The 17,299-nt window shown below is 49.0% G+C and overlaps 1 protein-coding gene across 4 annotated transcripts in view; it reads right to left on the bottom strand.

The window, feature by feature from the left end:
- Positions 1–14,326, bottom strand: part of MAP7D1 (MAP7 domain containing 1) — an 86,934-nt gene extending 72,608 nt beyond the window's left edge. For 2 of the 4 annotated variants that reach the window (XM_053268350.1, XM_053268353.1), the window contains exon 1: positions 13,600–14,325. In XM_053268350.1, coding sequence (XP_053124325.1) covers positions 13,600–13,666 — 67 coding nt within the window. In that variant the 5' untranslated portion in view covers positions 13,667–14,325. Of the gene's footprint in view, positions 1–13,599 lie in introns of all 4 variants that reach the window. The other 2 variants (XM_053268351.1, XM_053268352.1) reach the window with 2 other exon arrangements.
- Between the last annotated feature and the right edge of the window lie 2,973 nt (positions 14,327–17,299).

Raw genomic sequence — 17,299 nt, 5'->3', positions numbered from 1 at the left:
GGAGTCTGAAGAGTAAAACTCATTTCACTTGTCGCTGGATTTGGTCTGTGTTCATTTAAGAACAAGGAGGAAGTCTGGAAAACAATTCGGCTTTATAAACACCAAGTACGATATTGTCCTCCATCACACATGGGAAAAGGCATCCAGAATTTTAAACCCCTTGTGAGAATTTTATTGACGGCTGTGTATTTTGAGGGCCAGGAAGGATCATTCACTGACCTGAAGATGCAAACAAGGCCTAACTCAGATTGCTTGGTGGTGGTGGGGAGCTTCTCAGTCAAACATTAGACTTATTGACACAATAATTTGAATCTCGGTTTAATGTGGGTTACCAGCATTGCACGAACCCACGCCAAGGTGGTTGATGGCCTAAGATTCCCACCTTGGCATGGGTTCACACCATCACACTAGCATTGGTAACCCACATTAAACCAAATTTCGAATGATTGTGTGAACAAGCCCATCTTCCAAGCGGGGGGGAAACGGAATAACTATCCTTGCTGTTTGTTCCCGGAATCTGGTGTCCAAACAGTACACTGCCTGTGTACATGGAGGCCCCATCTAACTATCGAATGCTATCAGACATTGAAGAATCTATCCTCCTTTTAATAAAAGCCACCAATGTGAGTGTCCATCTTGGCATCTTGCACTAGGGCAAGGGTTCACAACCTTGGCTCCCCTCCCGTGTCCCCTCTAACAGGGATTCCCAGATGTTGTTGACTACAATTCCCATAACCCCCCAGCAAAAGCCATTGCAGCTGGGGGTTCTGGGAGTTGTAGTCCGCAACATCTTGGAATCCCTGTTAGAGGGAACACTTCTCCCCAAATGTGGTTGGACTACAACTCCCATCATCCACAGCCAATAATGGGCCCCTAGCCAGCATGGTAGGGGATGATGGGAGCTGTAGTCCAACCACAACGGGGGAGTCCAGACTGAGAGCCTTTGAGTCAGGGAGTTTCACAAGCTCATGACCTGAAAAGGTACTTCCTTTTGCCAGACCTGAATCAACTTCTGCAAACCATGCTTAAAATGGTCGACTCTGAGATACACTATTATGGAGGGGGGAAAGCTCTCCCAAGCGTCTCCCCCCCCCCTCGCCGCAAGATTTCAGTTCCACAAAGCCTACACACAAAGTGTGTTTCCAGCTGACAGCACTTCTCTGCGCGGAAGTGGTCCAGAGAGCGACGGAGCGGGAGGATAGAATTGCTCCGAAGAAAACAAAAACTCCAACCAGAGTGGTTTGAAGAAAGAGAGGAACTGCCCCGGGGCGAGCCCTGTCCAATTGGACATTTGCCATGCGGCTGAAGCATCCTTTGTGCATTTGTGTGTCCGCACGCGTGTGCGCGCACACACACACGCAAACACAGGCACCCTGGAGACACATCAAGAAGGGACAGGAGCCTGTGGTTGCCTGGTGTGTGTGTGTGTGTGTGTGTGTGTGTGTGTGTGTGTGTGTGTGTGTAAGGGGAAAGCAGGAGCCATTCTGTGCCAATGCCCGGGCACGGAGGAGTGGCCGGCTTCAGCGCCCGGGTGGGAGTCAGGCATTGGCTTACACTGCAGTTAAAATATACATGCGAGAGAGGCAGCCAGGGAACCCGAGATGCCCTGCAAGGCCCGTCACTCCCGATCACAAGTTCTCCGTCAGGCTGCAGCTGGATCCCAGCCGAAAGACCCAGGGCGCCCGAGGAGGACAGTGCCAAGGCACCTGCTACCTCCTCAGTACTGCCAACCAAAAAAGACAGGGCAGCTTTAGGAGGCCCCCCAGGAAGGGGCACTGGCAGGACTCGACTCATCCCAATACTTGTGCTAGGAAGCATGGATTGTCCCCTTTGCTAAGCGGGGCCTGTCCGTGTTTGCATTGGAATGGGAGACTGCATGTGAGGGCGGAAAGATATTCTCCTCACGGGATGGGGCCGCTCTGGGAAGAGCACCTGCTTGCAGAAGGTCCCAGGTTCCCTCCCTGGCAGCATCTCCAAGATAGGGCGGAGAGAGACTCCTGCTTGCAAACCTGGAGAAGACACTTCCAGTCTGTGTTGACAATACTGAGCTTAGATGGACCAAGGGTTTGACTCAGTATAAAGCAGCCTCCCATGTTTCTGGAGTAGGAAGAATATTCTATTGTAAAAATACAGGGCCTAAAACCCATGCCCTCTTGAGGTGGAAATCCTCAGGGAACCCCATTCCCTGAAATGAAAGCCCTTGAATCCACAATGTGAATGGACTCTGGTCTTGTGGTAGCAAGCATGACTTGTCCCCATAGCTAAGCAGGGTCCTCCCTGGTTGCATATGAATGGGAGACTAGAAGTGTGAGCACTGTAAGATATTCCCTTTAGGGGATGGAGCCGCTCTGGGAAGAGCAGAAGGTTTCAAGTTCCCTCCCTGGCAGCATCTCCAAGATAGGGCTGAGAGAGATTCCTGCCTGCAACCTTGGAGAAGCCACTGCCAGTCTGTGAAGGCAATACTGAGCTAGATAGACCAATGGTCTGACTCAGTATATGGCAGTTTCCTATGTTCCTATGAAGGGTACTGCACTCTGAGTATGCACAGAGGCATTTTCCCATCAAGGCTGTAGAGATGCACCTGACAGACTTCAGGTGACCACCACTTGTTTTGAACCAGGGGAGAAGGGTTCCCAGAGTTGAGGAGCTGAGTTTAGGGGTACAGGAAGCTCTCCATCCTAGCTGTCCATCTAGTTCAGTCAAGACACAGCTGTCCTCATCATCTGCAAGGGGTCTGTTGATGCAGATGTGGGTGCAGATCCTTCACATTAGAAATATAGAACACTGCCTTATACTGAGTCTGACCCTTGGTCCATCTAGCTCAGTATTGCCTACACTGACTAGCAGCAGCTCTCCAAGGTTTCAAGACAGGCGTCTTTCCCAGCCCTCTCTGGAGATGCTGCCAGGGATCGAACCTGGGACCTTCTGCAGGCAAAACAGATGCTCTGCCACTGAGCTACAGCCCCATGTCTTAAGACAGGGGTCCTCAAACTTGGGTCCCCAGATGTGGTTAATTTATTTGCTTACTACATTTATATCCCGTTCTTCCTCCAAGGAGCCCAGAGCAGTGTACATGGTTATGTTTATCATCACAACAACCCTGTGAGGTAGGTTGTCAGGCAGAGAAGTGAATGGTCCAGAGCCACCCAGTGAGTTTTATGACTGAAGAGGGATTTGAACTCAGGTCTCCCCCAGTACTAGTCCAACACTCTAACCACTGTGCCGCACTGGCTAACCACAAACAAGTGAGCTAAAAGGAAGCCCAAATCCATTCTGTTTTTAAGCTAAAACTTGTGCAGAACCAGGGTCCTCATCACCGCCCTGGAATACTCAGCATTCCAACAGACTGACTCCCTCACCGTAGCTTTAAACAAAAATCTGGCAGAGACAATCCTGCGTTTTTCATTCACAAACACAAGGGCAAAAAATGGACTTTCGATAATAAAAGTCAACCCAAAACCTTCCAGACCCTCCTGGACACAGAGAAATTACTGAAGTTTGGAGACGACACCACCACCAAACATTGTGTCATTTCCTGGGCCAACATCTGTTTTGAGCCTGCACAGTGTGATCTTCTGAGTGACACAGAAATATTTATCAGCCGGGGAAAAAGCTGGCTAAAGAACTCCGTGTAACTCAAAAACAAGCAAATTCTTCTGTCCTTTTAATAGTTCTGTGCCATTCAAAATCTATGATTCTGGCCAGCAAACCCAGAGGCTATGTATGAATAAGGGCTTAAGCAATGTTGACTCTGGCACTGTTGACCCAAGACCTAGGAACATGGGAGTCAGAACATTGGTCCATTCAGCTCAGCACTGTCTGTCTACAGTGACCAGCAGTGGACCTCCAAGGCCTCAGGCAGGAGCCCTTCTTTCTCACCCGCAGCTGGCAATGCCAGGGACTGAACCTGGGAGCCTCTGCAGGCAAAACAGGGGCTCCTCCGCTGAGCTGCAACTCCCCAGCCACAATATATGGCAGCTGGGGATAATGGGAGTTGTGATTCAGCAACATCTGGAGTCCCACAGGTTGGGAACCCCTGTTCTTGGCCATGTTGCTGCAAAAGCAGAAAGCATGGAGGGTTTGCAGAGCAAAGAGCTCTAAATGAAGCCAACCACACACTAACATAACTCTAGCATGCTCACTAGCCAATATGACCTGGATGAAATATCCTTGCCTTATCTAAGTCATCATAACCAAAGACATTTTACGGACTGTTCTTCAACGCAAAGCATCTCGCTCAGTATTGTCTACACTGACCGGCAGGGGCTCTCCGGGGTTTCAGGCAAACAGCTTTCCCAGCCCTACCTGGGGTTACCGGGGATTGAAACTGGGGCCTTCTGCAAGCAAAGTAAAGGAGAACCTTGTTAATGGCAAACTCCATATCAGTGGTTTCACGCCTCCGTGGTCAGGGAATTGGCATCAGACCTCGGTATACGCACGTTGTGGGGGTGGTGTATCCGCAGGTTGGTCATTTTAACGTATCTGCAGGTTGGCCGGAAATGACCTCTGAGGTCATTTCCGGCTGTCATTTTGAGATCAGGAGACTCAAAATGGCTCCTTTTGAAGAAAAAAGCCTGGGGGGAAACCACAATGTTTGTCCAATTTTTTGTTATTGGGGGCATTGCTGTGCTGCTAGGGACCCACGGATCACGGTAGGCCATTTCCCCCCACATTTTTAGGGCCATTTTGCCCTTTTAAACAACATTTCCCCGACCTCCCGTCCCTGCGATTCCACAGCCCCAAGGGCTCTGTATCTGCAGTTTCCATATCCGCAGTAGCAGCGGAGAACGGAATCCCACAAATACGAGGGTTCTCCTGAATATGCTCTATCTCTGAGCTATGACCCCACCTGTAAAAGGAATCCCAAATTACCTTCTCCTGAGCCACACCATTGGTTAGTGCAGCTTAGTACTGTCTACACTGTCTGGCAGTGGCGCTCCTGAGTTTCAGATGGAGTTTTCCCAGCCCTACCCGGAGATGCCAGCGGTTGAGCTGGGGACCGTCTTCAGGCCACGCTGATGCTCTGACACTAAGCTACAGCCCCATCCCCTACTGCAGAGGAAGAACTGGAGCCCAACTCTTGATGTTAAAAAATCTAGCATCCTAGCTATTGAACCACACTAGATGTACTCAAGACCCTGCCACGACTATATGGCGATGAATATTTACGATGAATATTTGTTTGATTGTTTATGAGGCTATTCATATAACCGCTCAAAAGCAGGCTAAGGGAGCCCAGCCTGCATTTGAGGGGTTGTGAAAACCACTGGGAGCCGTGTGGGAATAAGCCCGCCGGGACCTGTCGGGAATTAGCCCGCTAAATTCCCCCCACTTAAACGAGGGTAGCAGAGCGAGCGCTCAGCTAACCCTGTTTTGGCAATTGTGAGTCGCCAGCTCTCCGCACCGCATCGACTCACATGGAGACACCCGACTGGGAGGCTCCAACAAGCCTTCCGGCCTTGGGGGTCTCTCCAGAATGCCCTACACACTTGCGCGGGGTGTTCTGGGACTCTCGGGAACCGGATGACCCCCGATCCCCGCTGCCCTTACCGGCTCCATGACAGAGCCAGTAGATGTGTGGGCAGTCGATCTGGCTGCCCAGGGCGAGCTCCCTACTCGTCTGTGGGGAGAGCCCGGTTAGGTACTACACACAGATCGTATGTAGAGCCTCTACATCTATGTAAACCACTTTGGGAACACATGGAAAGTTTTGATGTGGAGGCTTTATATACCAGTGTTGACAACACAGCTGCTAGAAAGAGTCTTATACAATTACTACGGACCAATCAAAGACACACAGAATGTTATGGATTATCAGTAGGAGATATTGAAGAAATGATCGTGGTCAGTTTACATTGTAATGTGTTTAAATTCAATGGAAAATTCTACTCCCAGGAGAGAAGTTTGGCCATGGGTAACCGTCTGGCCCTCTGTTTGGCTCTTAGTTATATGAACAACTTGGAAAGTAGGTGTACCCTGTTTCCCCGAAAGTAAGACCTACCCCGAAAGTAAGACCTAGCAGTAATTTCTGATGTACTGCTAATTGCCCTAGTGCATTTTGGGGGGCTAAAATTAATATAAGACACTGTCTTATTTTCGGGGAAACACAGGTATTACCCAGGATGTGATTTTATATTAAGAGGTATATTGATGATAAAATCGTCATCACAAAAACTTAAGAGGCAGATGAGATGTTTGAGAAAATGAGTAAAGGAGGGAGCACACGCCTGACTAGGGAGAGATAGGATAATCAAGGATGGCTACCTTTCCTAAAGACAGAAATTTGTCTCGGGAAGGGTAACTTACAGACTACATGGTATAGGAAATAAATTTACCAAATAAATAAAATGGCTCCCTGTCCCCAAAGGGGTCACAATCTAAAAACAAAAACAAAAGGCAGAGACCAGCAACAGCCCTGGAGGGATGCTGGAGGCCTTGCATTGATCCTGCTTTAATCTGTTCCAGGAGTGGCTGGGAAGTAATCCTTTATAAGAAAGGCTGGCTGCATGACCTCTTGGGATCCCTGCAAACCCGGCTGTGACTCTGCATCAAACCCCCACCAAAGCCGGGTTCCTGGTCGAGACAACCCCTCCCATCTGGGCGACTCTCATCCGCGAAAGCCTGGCTACTGTGAAGATTGCTGCATAGATCTTGCCACTGCTGGTGCCTCCCCATCTGGAGAACATCGGAAGAGGAAGGAAAGGAATGTCCCGCTCCACATCAAACAATGGAGAGCTCAGAATCGATCCTCTGCTTGAGAAAGGAGGCGACTAAGAGAGCAAGGAGGACAGAGCTTCGACTGCTTGCAAACCGTTGAAAAATAAAACCAAGGCATTTTTGGAAAGCGGCATTTTTGGAAAGCATTTTTGGAAAGCGGCAACAGATCCCTGCGATGATCTCGATGATCTCAGGCTAGGGGTGACTCAGCCCCGGCTGCATCAGGGGCAGCCGGCTGCTGGGAGGAGTGAGTCTGTCTTCTTTGTAGCCCTTCATTCCACAAGAGGGGCCACAAAACCACTCCTCGCCACATCCTGTCTGGCAGAGCTGCTGGGTGGAGCTCATGAAACAAAGTGCAAAGACAGCTGCAGTGCAAACACTGGTTTTCTGGGAGAGCGGACAGGCCGCCTGAACAGACTGTGTCCAATTTGTTGGGGGCCTTGTAACCTTTCTGCCAGGCAGGTCATGCAGCTGGAACCAAATTGGGGGGGGGGTGGCTGCAGGGGCCACATCCCTACACGGGAACATAGGAAGCGGTCTTCTACTAAGTAAGACCAGTGGTCCATCTAGCTCATTGTATTGTCTACACTGACTGGCAGCAGCTCCTCCAAGGTTGTAGGTAGGAGTCTCTCTTAACCCTATCTTGGGGATGCCAGGGAGGGAACTTGGAACTTTCTTTTCCCTCTAGAGCAGCCCCATCCCCTCAAGGAAATATCTTACAGTGTTCACATGTAGTCTCCCATTCAAATGCAAACCAGGGCAGGCCCTGCTTAGCAAAGGGGGCAACTTATGCTTGCTACCTCAAAACCAGTTCTCCTCCCTTCAGTGATACTTCCTCCTTTGTGTGAGTGTGTGAGTGAGAGAGAGAGACTGACTCTCTAGCTCAAGGGCCCTCAAACATGGGTTCCCAGATAGACTACAACACCCATCATCCCCAACCACAATGGTCTTTGGCCATTGTGGCCGAGAACGGTGAGAGTTGCAGTCAACAACAGCTGGGGACCCACATTTGAGGGCCCTTGGGGTAGCTAGTCAGAAACCATCCCTGGTCCAAACTGATGGGGTTTCTGATCCTTATTCTTTAGAAGCTGACTAAAGTAAAGTTGTGCCGTCGAGTCGGAGTCAACTCCTGGCGCCTACAGATCCCTGGGGTTGTCTCTGGCAGGTTACAGGAGGGGTTGACCATTGCCTCCTCCGGCGCAGTATGAGATGATGCCTTTCAGCACCTTCCTATATTGCTGCTGCCCGATAGAGGTGTTTCCCATAGTCTGGGAAACACCAGCAGGGACTCAAACCGGCAACCTCTGGGTTGCTAGTCAAGCCATTTCCCTGCTGCGCCATTAGGTGGCTACATAACTTTAAACACAGGTGCGCACAGGTGCTTTGCTGCTTTATACTCATTTAATATATGTCCTCTTTAGCGCCCAGCTCTCTGTTAGGGCCTCTGTGGGGAAAATGTAGAGCAAGGCTACACTTCCCAGCACTCCATGCACACCTTCCAAGATGCCGCAGGGGTTTCAGAGGGCGCCTTCTCCCTTAGAGGAGCCCCCTGGCATTGGGCAAAGTGCAGCCCACTACATGGTGGGAACAGCCCCCTCCAGTGATCCCTCTAAGGCGTGTGCATGCTCACGCATTTCTTAATGTCTGCTCAGTTCATTTTAGATCCCGCTCGGGTTGAATCGGGAAGGCCCCATCCTGGAAGCAATACACACATAAATAAATAAATAAATAATGTATGCAGTCATTCACACATGTACATCTGCACAAGCACCTGTTTGCATGTATAGTGTAACATCGGGAAAGGACTTGTCTCTCTAAAGCAAGTAAACACCCACTTGGATGAACAGGCTTACAGATGAGGGTAGGATGCACAGCCTGAAATTATGGACTAGGAATGGATGGAGGTCAAAGACAAGCTAGAGTCCAGAGGCTAGGCCTGATACAAAAGCTGGTTACTTTGAGGGCTAGGCCCAACTGAGGGCAGACCGCTTCACACCTTTTAATCTTACTTTCCTTAAGCAGAGTAAATTTAGGAGATCACCTTGCATTCCGTGTCTCTGTGTGTGTCCCTATCAACTTCGCAATGCTTAGTCCACTATGAACCCAATTGGGTACTGTTGTAGGAACACATAGGGCACCTCAATGGCATAGCTCATGATGATGTCATCCACCCCGATTCAAAATGGCGGGTGCTTGAATATTTGAGGTGCAAGTGGGCTAACTTGTGGACTTGACAAACCGATTTGAATCAGATTTGGTATAGCTATAGTGAGTGACATCTAGGGACACCTCAATGGTGTAGTTTACGATGATGTCATCCACCCCGATTCAAGATGGCGGACGCATGAACGTTTGAGGTGCAAATGGGCAAACTTGTGAGGATGGTAATTATCAATTAAGATTATAGTGAAAGGAAAATAGGGAGATTAGTTCTTAGCAGAACAACTTGTTTTAGGTAAGATGTTTCTTCAGATATTCACCTACCTAAAGATATTACGTATGGATAACACAGAGCTGACAAATCATACAGGCCAACCTGACAGGGAAGGCAGGATTATCTGTGATGGCTAATCTGGTTTCACATGCCACAAACCATTTCACAAAGCTGTGGGAAGCCAGCATGCAGCAACATGGCTGCCCACCTGAGGGGACAAGTTTGGCCTCATGCTCATTGTACCCTGCCACGGCCGTCCAGTTGCACAGCGGTAGCGAAACCTGCACAGAGCACATGGACACAATTCAAGCCAAGAAAGCGCCGATGCAGCTGCACATGCAGCTGAAGCATGTGCAGTGTTGCTCACTCAGGACACTGTTTGGAACGCCATATGCTGGCTCCACTGGACGAAGCGGTCTCGCCAAGGTCATGTGAACACTCACAGGCACTTGAAAGAGAATCAAATTAGACCTAAGGGGGCCTCCTGTCAAACAGCCTCCCTTGGGCAGCGTGTGTGTGTGTGGGGAGATAAAGCAGTTTTTGAGAGGCATTTTCAATTGGGTTTTTTGACGGGGTCTCCTTGTGGATCGTTGCCTGCCACTTTTGCTGGCCGCCTGGCTGTTTTTATGTTTGTTCTTTCTCATTTATAATTGTATGCCACCCTGAGCAGCAGTGGGTTGGAGAGGCGGACAAGATTTATTTAATAAATGAATAAATACATGCTTAAATAAGAGAAGAGCATCAAGTCTCTTTCCCTAGCTGAGTGTAATGGCCTTTCTCCAAATTCCAGGCCTGCAAGTTTTAATGTTTTAAAGTTTTAAACACACACACACACCATGGAACTCTCCTGAAGGCAGGAGTTCTCAAACGCTGTCGGACTACAATTCCCATCATCCCCAGCCACCATAAATTGCACATCAGAAGCTGAGGAATTTACACGGAACCTAGGAATGCGCTCCCTAGTAAAATAAGAGTCTCCCCATCTCTGGCAGCTTTTAGAAAGTATTTAAAGACACATTTGTTAACCCAGGCTTTTAATTAATATTGTTTTCATGGTTTTAATGTTGTTTTAAAATATTGGTTTAAAGTTTTTAAATTGTTGTAATGTTTTAAACTTTTTGTTTTTGTTTTAACTAATGTATTACTTTCTGTTTTTATTTTGTTGTGAACTGCCCAGAGACATATGGTAAATAAACAAATAAATAGGAAACTGCAGCAAAACCTCCCTAATGTAAATACTGAGGTTATTCACACAATCAAAAACGGCGTTCTTCCTGGGTTTGGGAGCTGTGTGTGGTCCCAATTTTTGGTTTTACGGAAGCAAGGTAGGAGGAAAACTTGGGTAGCTTTTTCTTCTGCCTTGCTTCCACACAACCCCAAACTGGGAGCACACCCAGCTCCCAAACCCAGGTAGAAAACAGCTTTTGACTGTATGAGTGACCTCACTGTCTCCCCATCCAAACAATACTGTTGGCCTAGATTGCGTGTGGACAACCTGAGGCTCTACAGCTGTTGCTGGACTACAACTCCCATTATCCACAGGCACAATTGCCCTCAACTCCCATCATCCCCAGTTGCAATTGTGGCTTGAGGGTGGTGGATGGTAGTCCAGGAGTGTCTCAAGTTGGCCACCCTGGCCTAGATGTATAACGTGGGGTCTTGCTCAGATTTTATTTCAATGAGTGTGTATCCTTCTTTCTGCTTTGATTCTGAGCCACCTTGCCCTTTTAGTTTTACACACACACACACACACACACACACACACTCCCCGTCCCACCCCACCCCATCAAAACAAGCTCACTTGCTGGAGTCTTTATCTCCAACAGAGTCTCCAACAGAGTCTCCAGTGCATTCTCCCTCTCCCTCCCTGTACAGCTGAAGCCAAAATTGGTTGCATCAACTGCCTAACTGGGTTGGTGGCTCCTGTCCTTACTTTTTCCCAATCTGTGCTTGAGAGTCACCGGTTACTTGGCAGAAGCCACTAGGGCCGAAAATAAGACCACTTCAGGAATGTCTCTCCCAAGTGTGTTGCGCACAAGCCAGAAACCAGCTATACTGTACCAATGTAACAGGGATGTTGTTGACTACAACTCCCCGAATTCCCAGCTATCGTGGCTTTTGCTTGTGGATTCTGGGAGTTGTAGTCAACAACATCTGGGAATCCCTGTTAGAGGGAACACTCTACTGTACTTCACTCTTTAACCCATCACTTGTTGCTGTTATCTAGATTATTGGGGTCCAAGACCAGAAAACAAAAAATGGGATGTTATCTAAAGAACAGCCCTTCTCTTTAGCCCAATTTCCACTGGATCATCCCCTAAACTTCACTCTGCATTCAGACAGACACAAGAGAGTCTATGCTAGCTCCTCCTTATTTTGATGTTCAGTTCCGCCTTTATTCTTGAATTAACAAATTTCAATCCCACGTCTCTTGCTTTGTGCCTCTTCTGTAAGCAACCCAAAGCATAAGGCCACCTAAGAGGTAACTACTTCCAAGTAAAGGATTGAAAGATCAAGACCCAGTTATGCCTTAAGCAAATGGGGGGAAAGAATGACAGCCCCATTGTTCCAAAATAAATTGCAAGGCTGGCACTGAAAATCATGAGATTCTTAACACCAGAGTGCGCTTGTTTAGTTTCCATCAAACTGCCATACTTTAAAGCCCATCTCTGCAACCACAGAAAACAAAGCAAAACAAAACAAAAAGCTGGAGTGTTCATAGGCTCTCGAAGCCAAGAACACATCTGAAGTCAGCACACCGGGTTTTAAAGCGGTCTTGAAAACAAGCACAGATCCAAAGTGACCCAGAAAGCAAGAAAAGAAAAGAAAGAAAAAAGGCCACACTGAGACCAAGAAAAAACTGAACCCACACTCCATCGTGCACAGATGAGAAAAAGAATTTGCGGTAGAGAATTCATGCACATACATATAAAAATACACAATTTATGTGGCAGAATACTGTGACAAACTTGACTAGCAAGAGTTCCATGGCCGAACCCTGGAGGGAAGCATCTCCTCTGCCCCACACACCCACCATTACCAGGAGCAAAAGCCAACCCATAAACTTTCACTGAAGAACGAGCCCTCAACTTTTCCCTGCAAGTGGCAAGGAGAGTTTGCCCATCCTGGGATTGGCTCAACCTCTTCCAGTCTGCTCCATCTGTCCATGGAATTCCAACTGTCTGAGCAAAGCAGGCCCTGAAGCCTTTGGCCCATCTTGGGGGCCTCATCCTGAACATCTTCCAGTTAGGCCAGACTGTGAACTTGGACAGTGGTTTCAGAAGCTACCCCAGGCAGCAGGGCTGCCAGCTCTGTTTCTGGAGATGTGCCTTTGTAAAAAAAAAAAAAAAAAATCCCCCCAATGTTTTTCACAAGCTCCAGCCATCCAAATCTCCAAGCTTGGTTTCAAGAGCGACCTAGAGATAGACGCTGAATCCTGCAGACTCCAGGCCAGGCCAGTCTTGGAGCCCTGGCCAAGCAGGAGGGTGACCCCCAAGGTCAGATGAAAGGGGCAGGTGTTCTGAGGGCTGGGTTCTCTCCCCAAGCAGCTGTTGGGAGATGCCAATCTGGGGTTGGGTAGGGTTTGGGATAGAGGGTTATTTATAAATCCCAAAACAGGACTCACGGAAGGCCGAGTAACGGTGTGGGGATGCTCATCTTGGTCCCTAGTTGGAAGGGCAAAACATCATCAGTGGTGGTGGGGCTTTTCCCAACTCCCAGTCCCACTCCAAAAACAAAAACAAACAAACCCAGAAAATGCCTCCTTAGTGGCATGGGGAGACATGGAGGTCATTCGCACAATTAAAAAAAACCGTGTTCTACCCTGTGTGTGCTACCAATTTTCAGTTGTGCAGTAAGCAAGGCAGGAGGAAAACCTGGGAAGAAGGGATTGTGCGGAAGCAAGGGAAGCGGAAAACCTGCTTTCCCTCCTCCCTTGCTTCCACACAGCCGAGAACTGGGAGCACACACAGCTCCCAGACCCGGACAGAAGCCCGCTTTTGACGGCGTGTGAATGCCCTCCCAGAAATACAGAAAAAGTTACGAGCCCCCCCACCCGTCTGGGCCATTCCGCTCTCCAAGCCCAGCCTGCCTCTCTCCCCCCGTCCCTCCCCAAGGCCCCTGCAGATCCCAACAGCTGCCACAACCTTCCACGTCCTCCATCCCCCCACAGCGCAGGCGAAGCCAGCCCCACAGACACACACAATGGCCAGGCGATGAGTTCACGCTCTCTCTCTCTCTCTCTCTCTCTCTCTCTGGGGTGGTGGGGCAGGCGGGGGAGAGGGGGGGGGGAATCAGAGAGGGCTCTTCTCAACTTGCTGCTCTCTCTGCAACACGCATTCCAGATCTGGAGCGCGGAAAGCAGCGAGCAGCCAGGCAGGCAGGCAGACCCACAACGATCTGCAACATCACCCTTGGAAAAAAGGCTTCTTGGCGGAGCAAATATTTACCTTGAGTATCACCCGGCTGTTGCTTCACCCTCTCGGTGGCCTTCCCCATCTCCTCCCTCTTCTCCATGGTGGCTTCTTTTTTTTGGAGGGGCGGGTCGCTGGGGGATCTCTTCTTTCTCGCTTCTCCCGATTACTCGCCCCCGCAATTCTCTTCTGCTTATTTTTTAATAAAACGAATAAATCTTATCTCTATAACTCTTCTTTAAGAAAATAAAATAAAATCCAAATCAAGATCCTTCCTCTTTCCCCACTGCGTTCATTCCTCCTTCGTCGAGATGTTGCCAGCTTCTAGAGGGGGAGGAAATCTCAAGATTCGGGCGGCTCCTCCCAAGAAAAATACACAGCAATAAAATATTTTAAAACAAAAAAACAAAACCAGAATCCCCTTCCTCCAATTCTGGGGAGGGATCCCCCCCACTAGGAATCCTTTGTAGTTTCCTCCAGGGCTGCGGGGAACTGCAAGCAGCAAAACTTTGCAGAGGGAGAATCAAAGCTATATAGCTCTATATGTAATAAAATAGAATTTTAAAAAGCATGCATCTAGCCCCCCCACCGATCTTTCTTCCAGTTGCCTCTTGGCAGCAGCTGACACTGCAAAGCGCTCAGAGAGTCTGAGTATTGTACAGCCTCTCTCTCTCTCTCTGGCTGGCCGGGCCTCTGAAGCTAGGAGCTACCATGACAAGCAAAGGGGGGAAGCCGGGTTCGCCCAAAGGGACTCCCGGTCACGCCGCGCCCAGCCACCCCCATCTTCGGGGACAGAAGAAGAGGCAGGCTGAAGGGCAGTTGTTGTGCCAAGGTTTCCTGGGCTTGAGCAGCAGCGGGAAGGCTGGAGCGCTGGGGAGCCCGGATTGAAGCACCCCCCGCCCGCCCTCCGCCTCTTGGTCGCGCCCATGAACATGTTGAGACTATGTAGGGAAAGTTAGATTCTTTGCTAGCAGCTGAAAGGGTGACTCATTTTAGGAACAAAAAAAAAAAAAAGCGGGGGGGGGTAGGCAAGGCCAAGCCTGCTGGGGAGGGGGTTTCCCTGGTGGGGTGCTTTGCTTTGCCAGAGTTTAGCTTACTGCCTTCTACCCATCATGGAGGCAGCCCATAGTGCAGGGGTCTGCTCCTTCTCCAAGCACACAGCCTCCCGCCCCCAAAGCAGCAACTTTTCAGTCCGGTAGGGTAGCTGGTCTGACTCTATGTGCTCCTCAGCCCTGTATTGCTCATGCTTCCTGGTATGACAAAACAGGCTGTGTCAGATGCTGTGTTCTGAAACTCTGGCACCTAGGACCCAGTGCTTCTAAGCATGTGCAGAGTGCCCTTCTCGGAGGGACGCCGTGAAAAGGAGCTCAGTGTGTCTGATGGGAAGTGCAGAATGTTATTTCTTTGGGAAAGGTTGGTTGTTGTGGGGTTTTGGTTTTTTTTTAGTGCTTTTGGAATCACAGTGCCTCTTTTAGAATCACAGTGCCTCTTAGCATGTGCAGAGAGCACTTAAACTGAGGCAGGAAGCAATTTTTCAAATGTTTATGTAAAGATACAGTACCTCCCTGAGCTTGTGCATTGTGCCACTCCCTCAAATGTGATGCGAGGGTTATCGAGCATAGGACCCCAGTTGTTGTAAGACTACAACTCCCATCATTCCTAGCCACAATGGCCTTCAGCCTCTTCTTGAACTGGCAGACCTAAAGTAGAAGAGCCCACATTTTGCAGGAACAAGATCTCTAGTTCAAAACCCCTAGTTTAGAGGCAGGATGCCTCTGAATACCAGTTGCAGGGGAGTAACAGCAGGAGAGAGGGCATGCTCTTAGCTCCCAGCAGCATCTGGTGGGCCTCTGTATGAAACAGGATGCTGGACTAGATGGGCATTCTTGGGCCTGATCCAGCAGGGCTGTTCTTATGTTCTTAATCTCTAGTATTTCAGATGCAAGGGCCAGGAAAAACCTTCCTCTGCTCAACACCTTGGAGCACTGCTACCAGTCAGAGCAGACAATCCTAGGCTAGATGGACCAATGCTGGGCTCAGCATAAGTCAACTGCATAAGTATAGGTTTTTAAATGGGCCTCTAAGGCTGGTCTTGGACCGTTATAAAGATCTATCTAAAATGGGTCTTATAGAAAGTGAGGAAATAGCAGTTAAAATGCACGAAACACACACACTTCTTTTGTTTGTTTTTGTATCTTTCCACCTATTTCTGTCAACTAGCCAGGAAGATTAACTTGGTCTATTTATAACTTCACCTACCTGAAAAGTGGAAGGCAGGTCACATTAATTAACATTAATTATTGCAAATCATCTCTACAGGGCTTTAATTAACATTAATTATTGCAAATCATTTCTACAGTGCTTTAAATATATAAAGTGCATTATATTTTCTTAAATGATTCCACATTAATTACAGCACCCAGTTATTGCATACACACACACACACACACACACACACACACCCCATGAGCCCTGCGTCCATCTTCCTGTTTCTCGGAAGTCCACAAAGAGGGAATGTGGGCAAAAGAAACGCCTCCTCGTTCGTGTGCTCACTTCTCAGCAACTGGTATCTAGAGAGACCCTGCCTCTGAACATGGAGATGGCACCGAGCAGGGATGGCCTGAGGTGAGGCACCAAAATACCCTGAGGACAGCTGGTCTGGGAGAGGAGAGCTGGTCTTGCGGTAGCAAGCACGAATTGCCCCATTTGCTAAGCAGGGCCCACCTTGGTTTGCATTTGAATGGGAGACCACATGTGACTACTGTAAGATATTCCCCTCAGGGGATGGAGCCGTTCTGGGAAGAGCAGAAGGTTCCAAGTTCCTTCCCTGGCAGCATCTCCAAGATAGGGCTGAGAGAGACTCCTACCTGCAACTTTGGAGGAGCCGCTGCCAGTCTGGGTAGACAATGCTGAGCTAGATGGACCAATGGTCTGACTCAGTAGAAGGCAGCTTCCTATGTTCCCCTCCTGCTCCCTTCCAAAACCAACTCTTGCAAGCTTGAAAATGGCACCGGGACAGAAAGGAGGGAAGGTCGTCAACAGCCTCCTCTTGCTTCTGCTTTGCAAAGAGTGTGAGAAGAGGTCCTCCTTGCAAAGCTTTGCAAAGCTCACATTGTTCCCTAAGCTACCCTGCTGGCACCCCAATAATCTGGCGCCGTAGGTGACTGCCTTACCTTGCCTCCTGAAAGGGCCGCCCTGGTACCTAGTCCCTTCCAACTCAACAATTCTATGTTCTTAATTTAATGGGCAAGTTAGGAACATGGGAACCATGGCTCCATCTAGCTCAGTATTGTCTACACCAGGGATTCTCAACGTTGGGTCCCCAGATGTTATTGGACTTCAACTCCCATAATCCCCAGTCCCAGTGGCCTTTGGTTGGGGATTATGGGAGTTGAAGTCCAATAACATCTGGGGACTCAACTTTGAGAATCCCTGGTCTACACAGACTGGCAGCAGCTCCTCCAAGATTGCAGGCAGGAATCGCTCTCAGCCCTATCTTGGAGATGCTGCCAGGGAGGGAACTTGGAACCTTCTGCATGCAAGCATGCAGATCATCTTCCCAGAACAGCCCCATCCCCTGAGGGGAATCTGTTACAGTGCTCACACGTAGTCTCCCATTCACATGCAAACCAGGACAGGTTCCCTGAGGATTTCCACCTCAGAGAGCATGGGTTTCAGGCCCTGTATTTTTACAATAAAATATTGTTCCTACTCCAGAAACATAGGAACATAGGAA

This window comes from Hemicordylus capensis, chromosome 7 (genome assembly GCF_027244095.1).
Source record: "Hemicordylus capensis ecotype Gifberg chromosome 7, rHemCap1.1.pri, whole genome shotgun sequence".
NCBI classification, from domain to species: domain Eukaryota; kingdom Metazoa; phylum Chordata; class Lepidosauria; order Squamata; family Cordylidae; genus Hemicordylus; species Hemicordylus capensis.
This window is presented reverse-complemented; position numbering and strand designations above follow the sequence as displayed.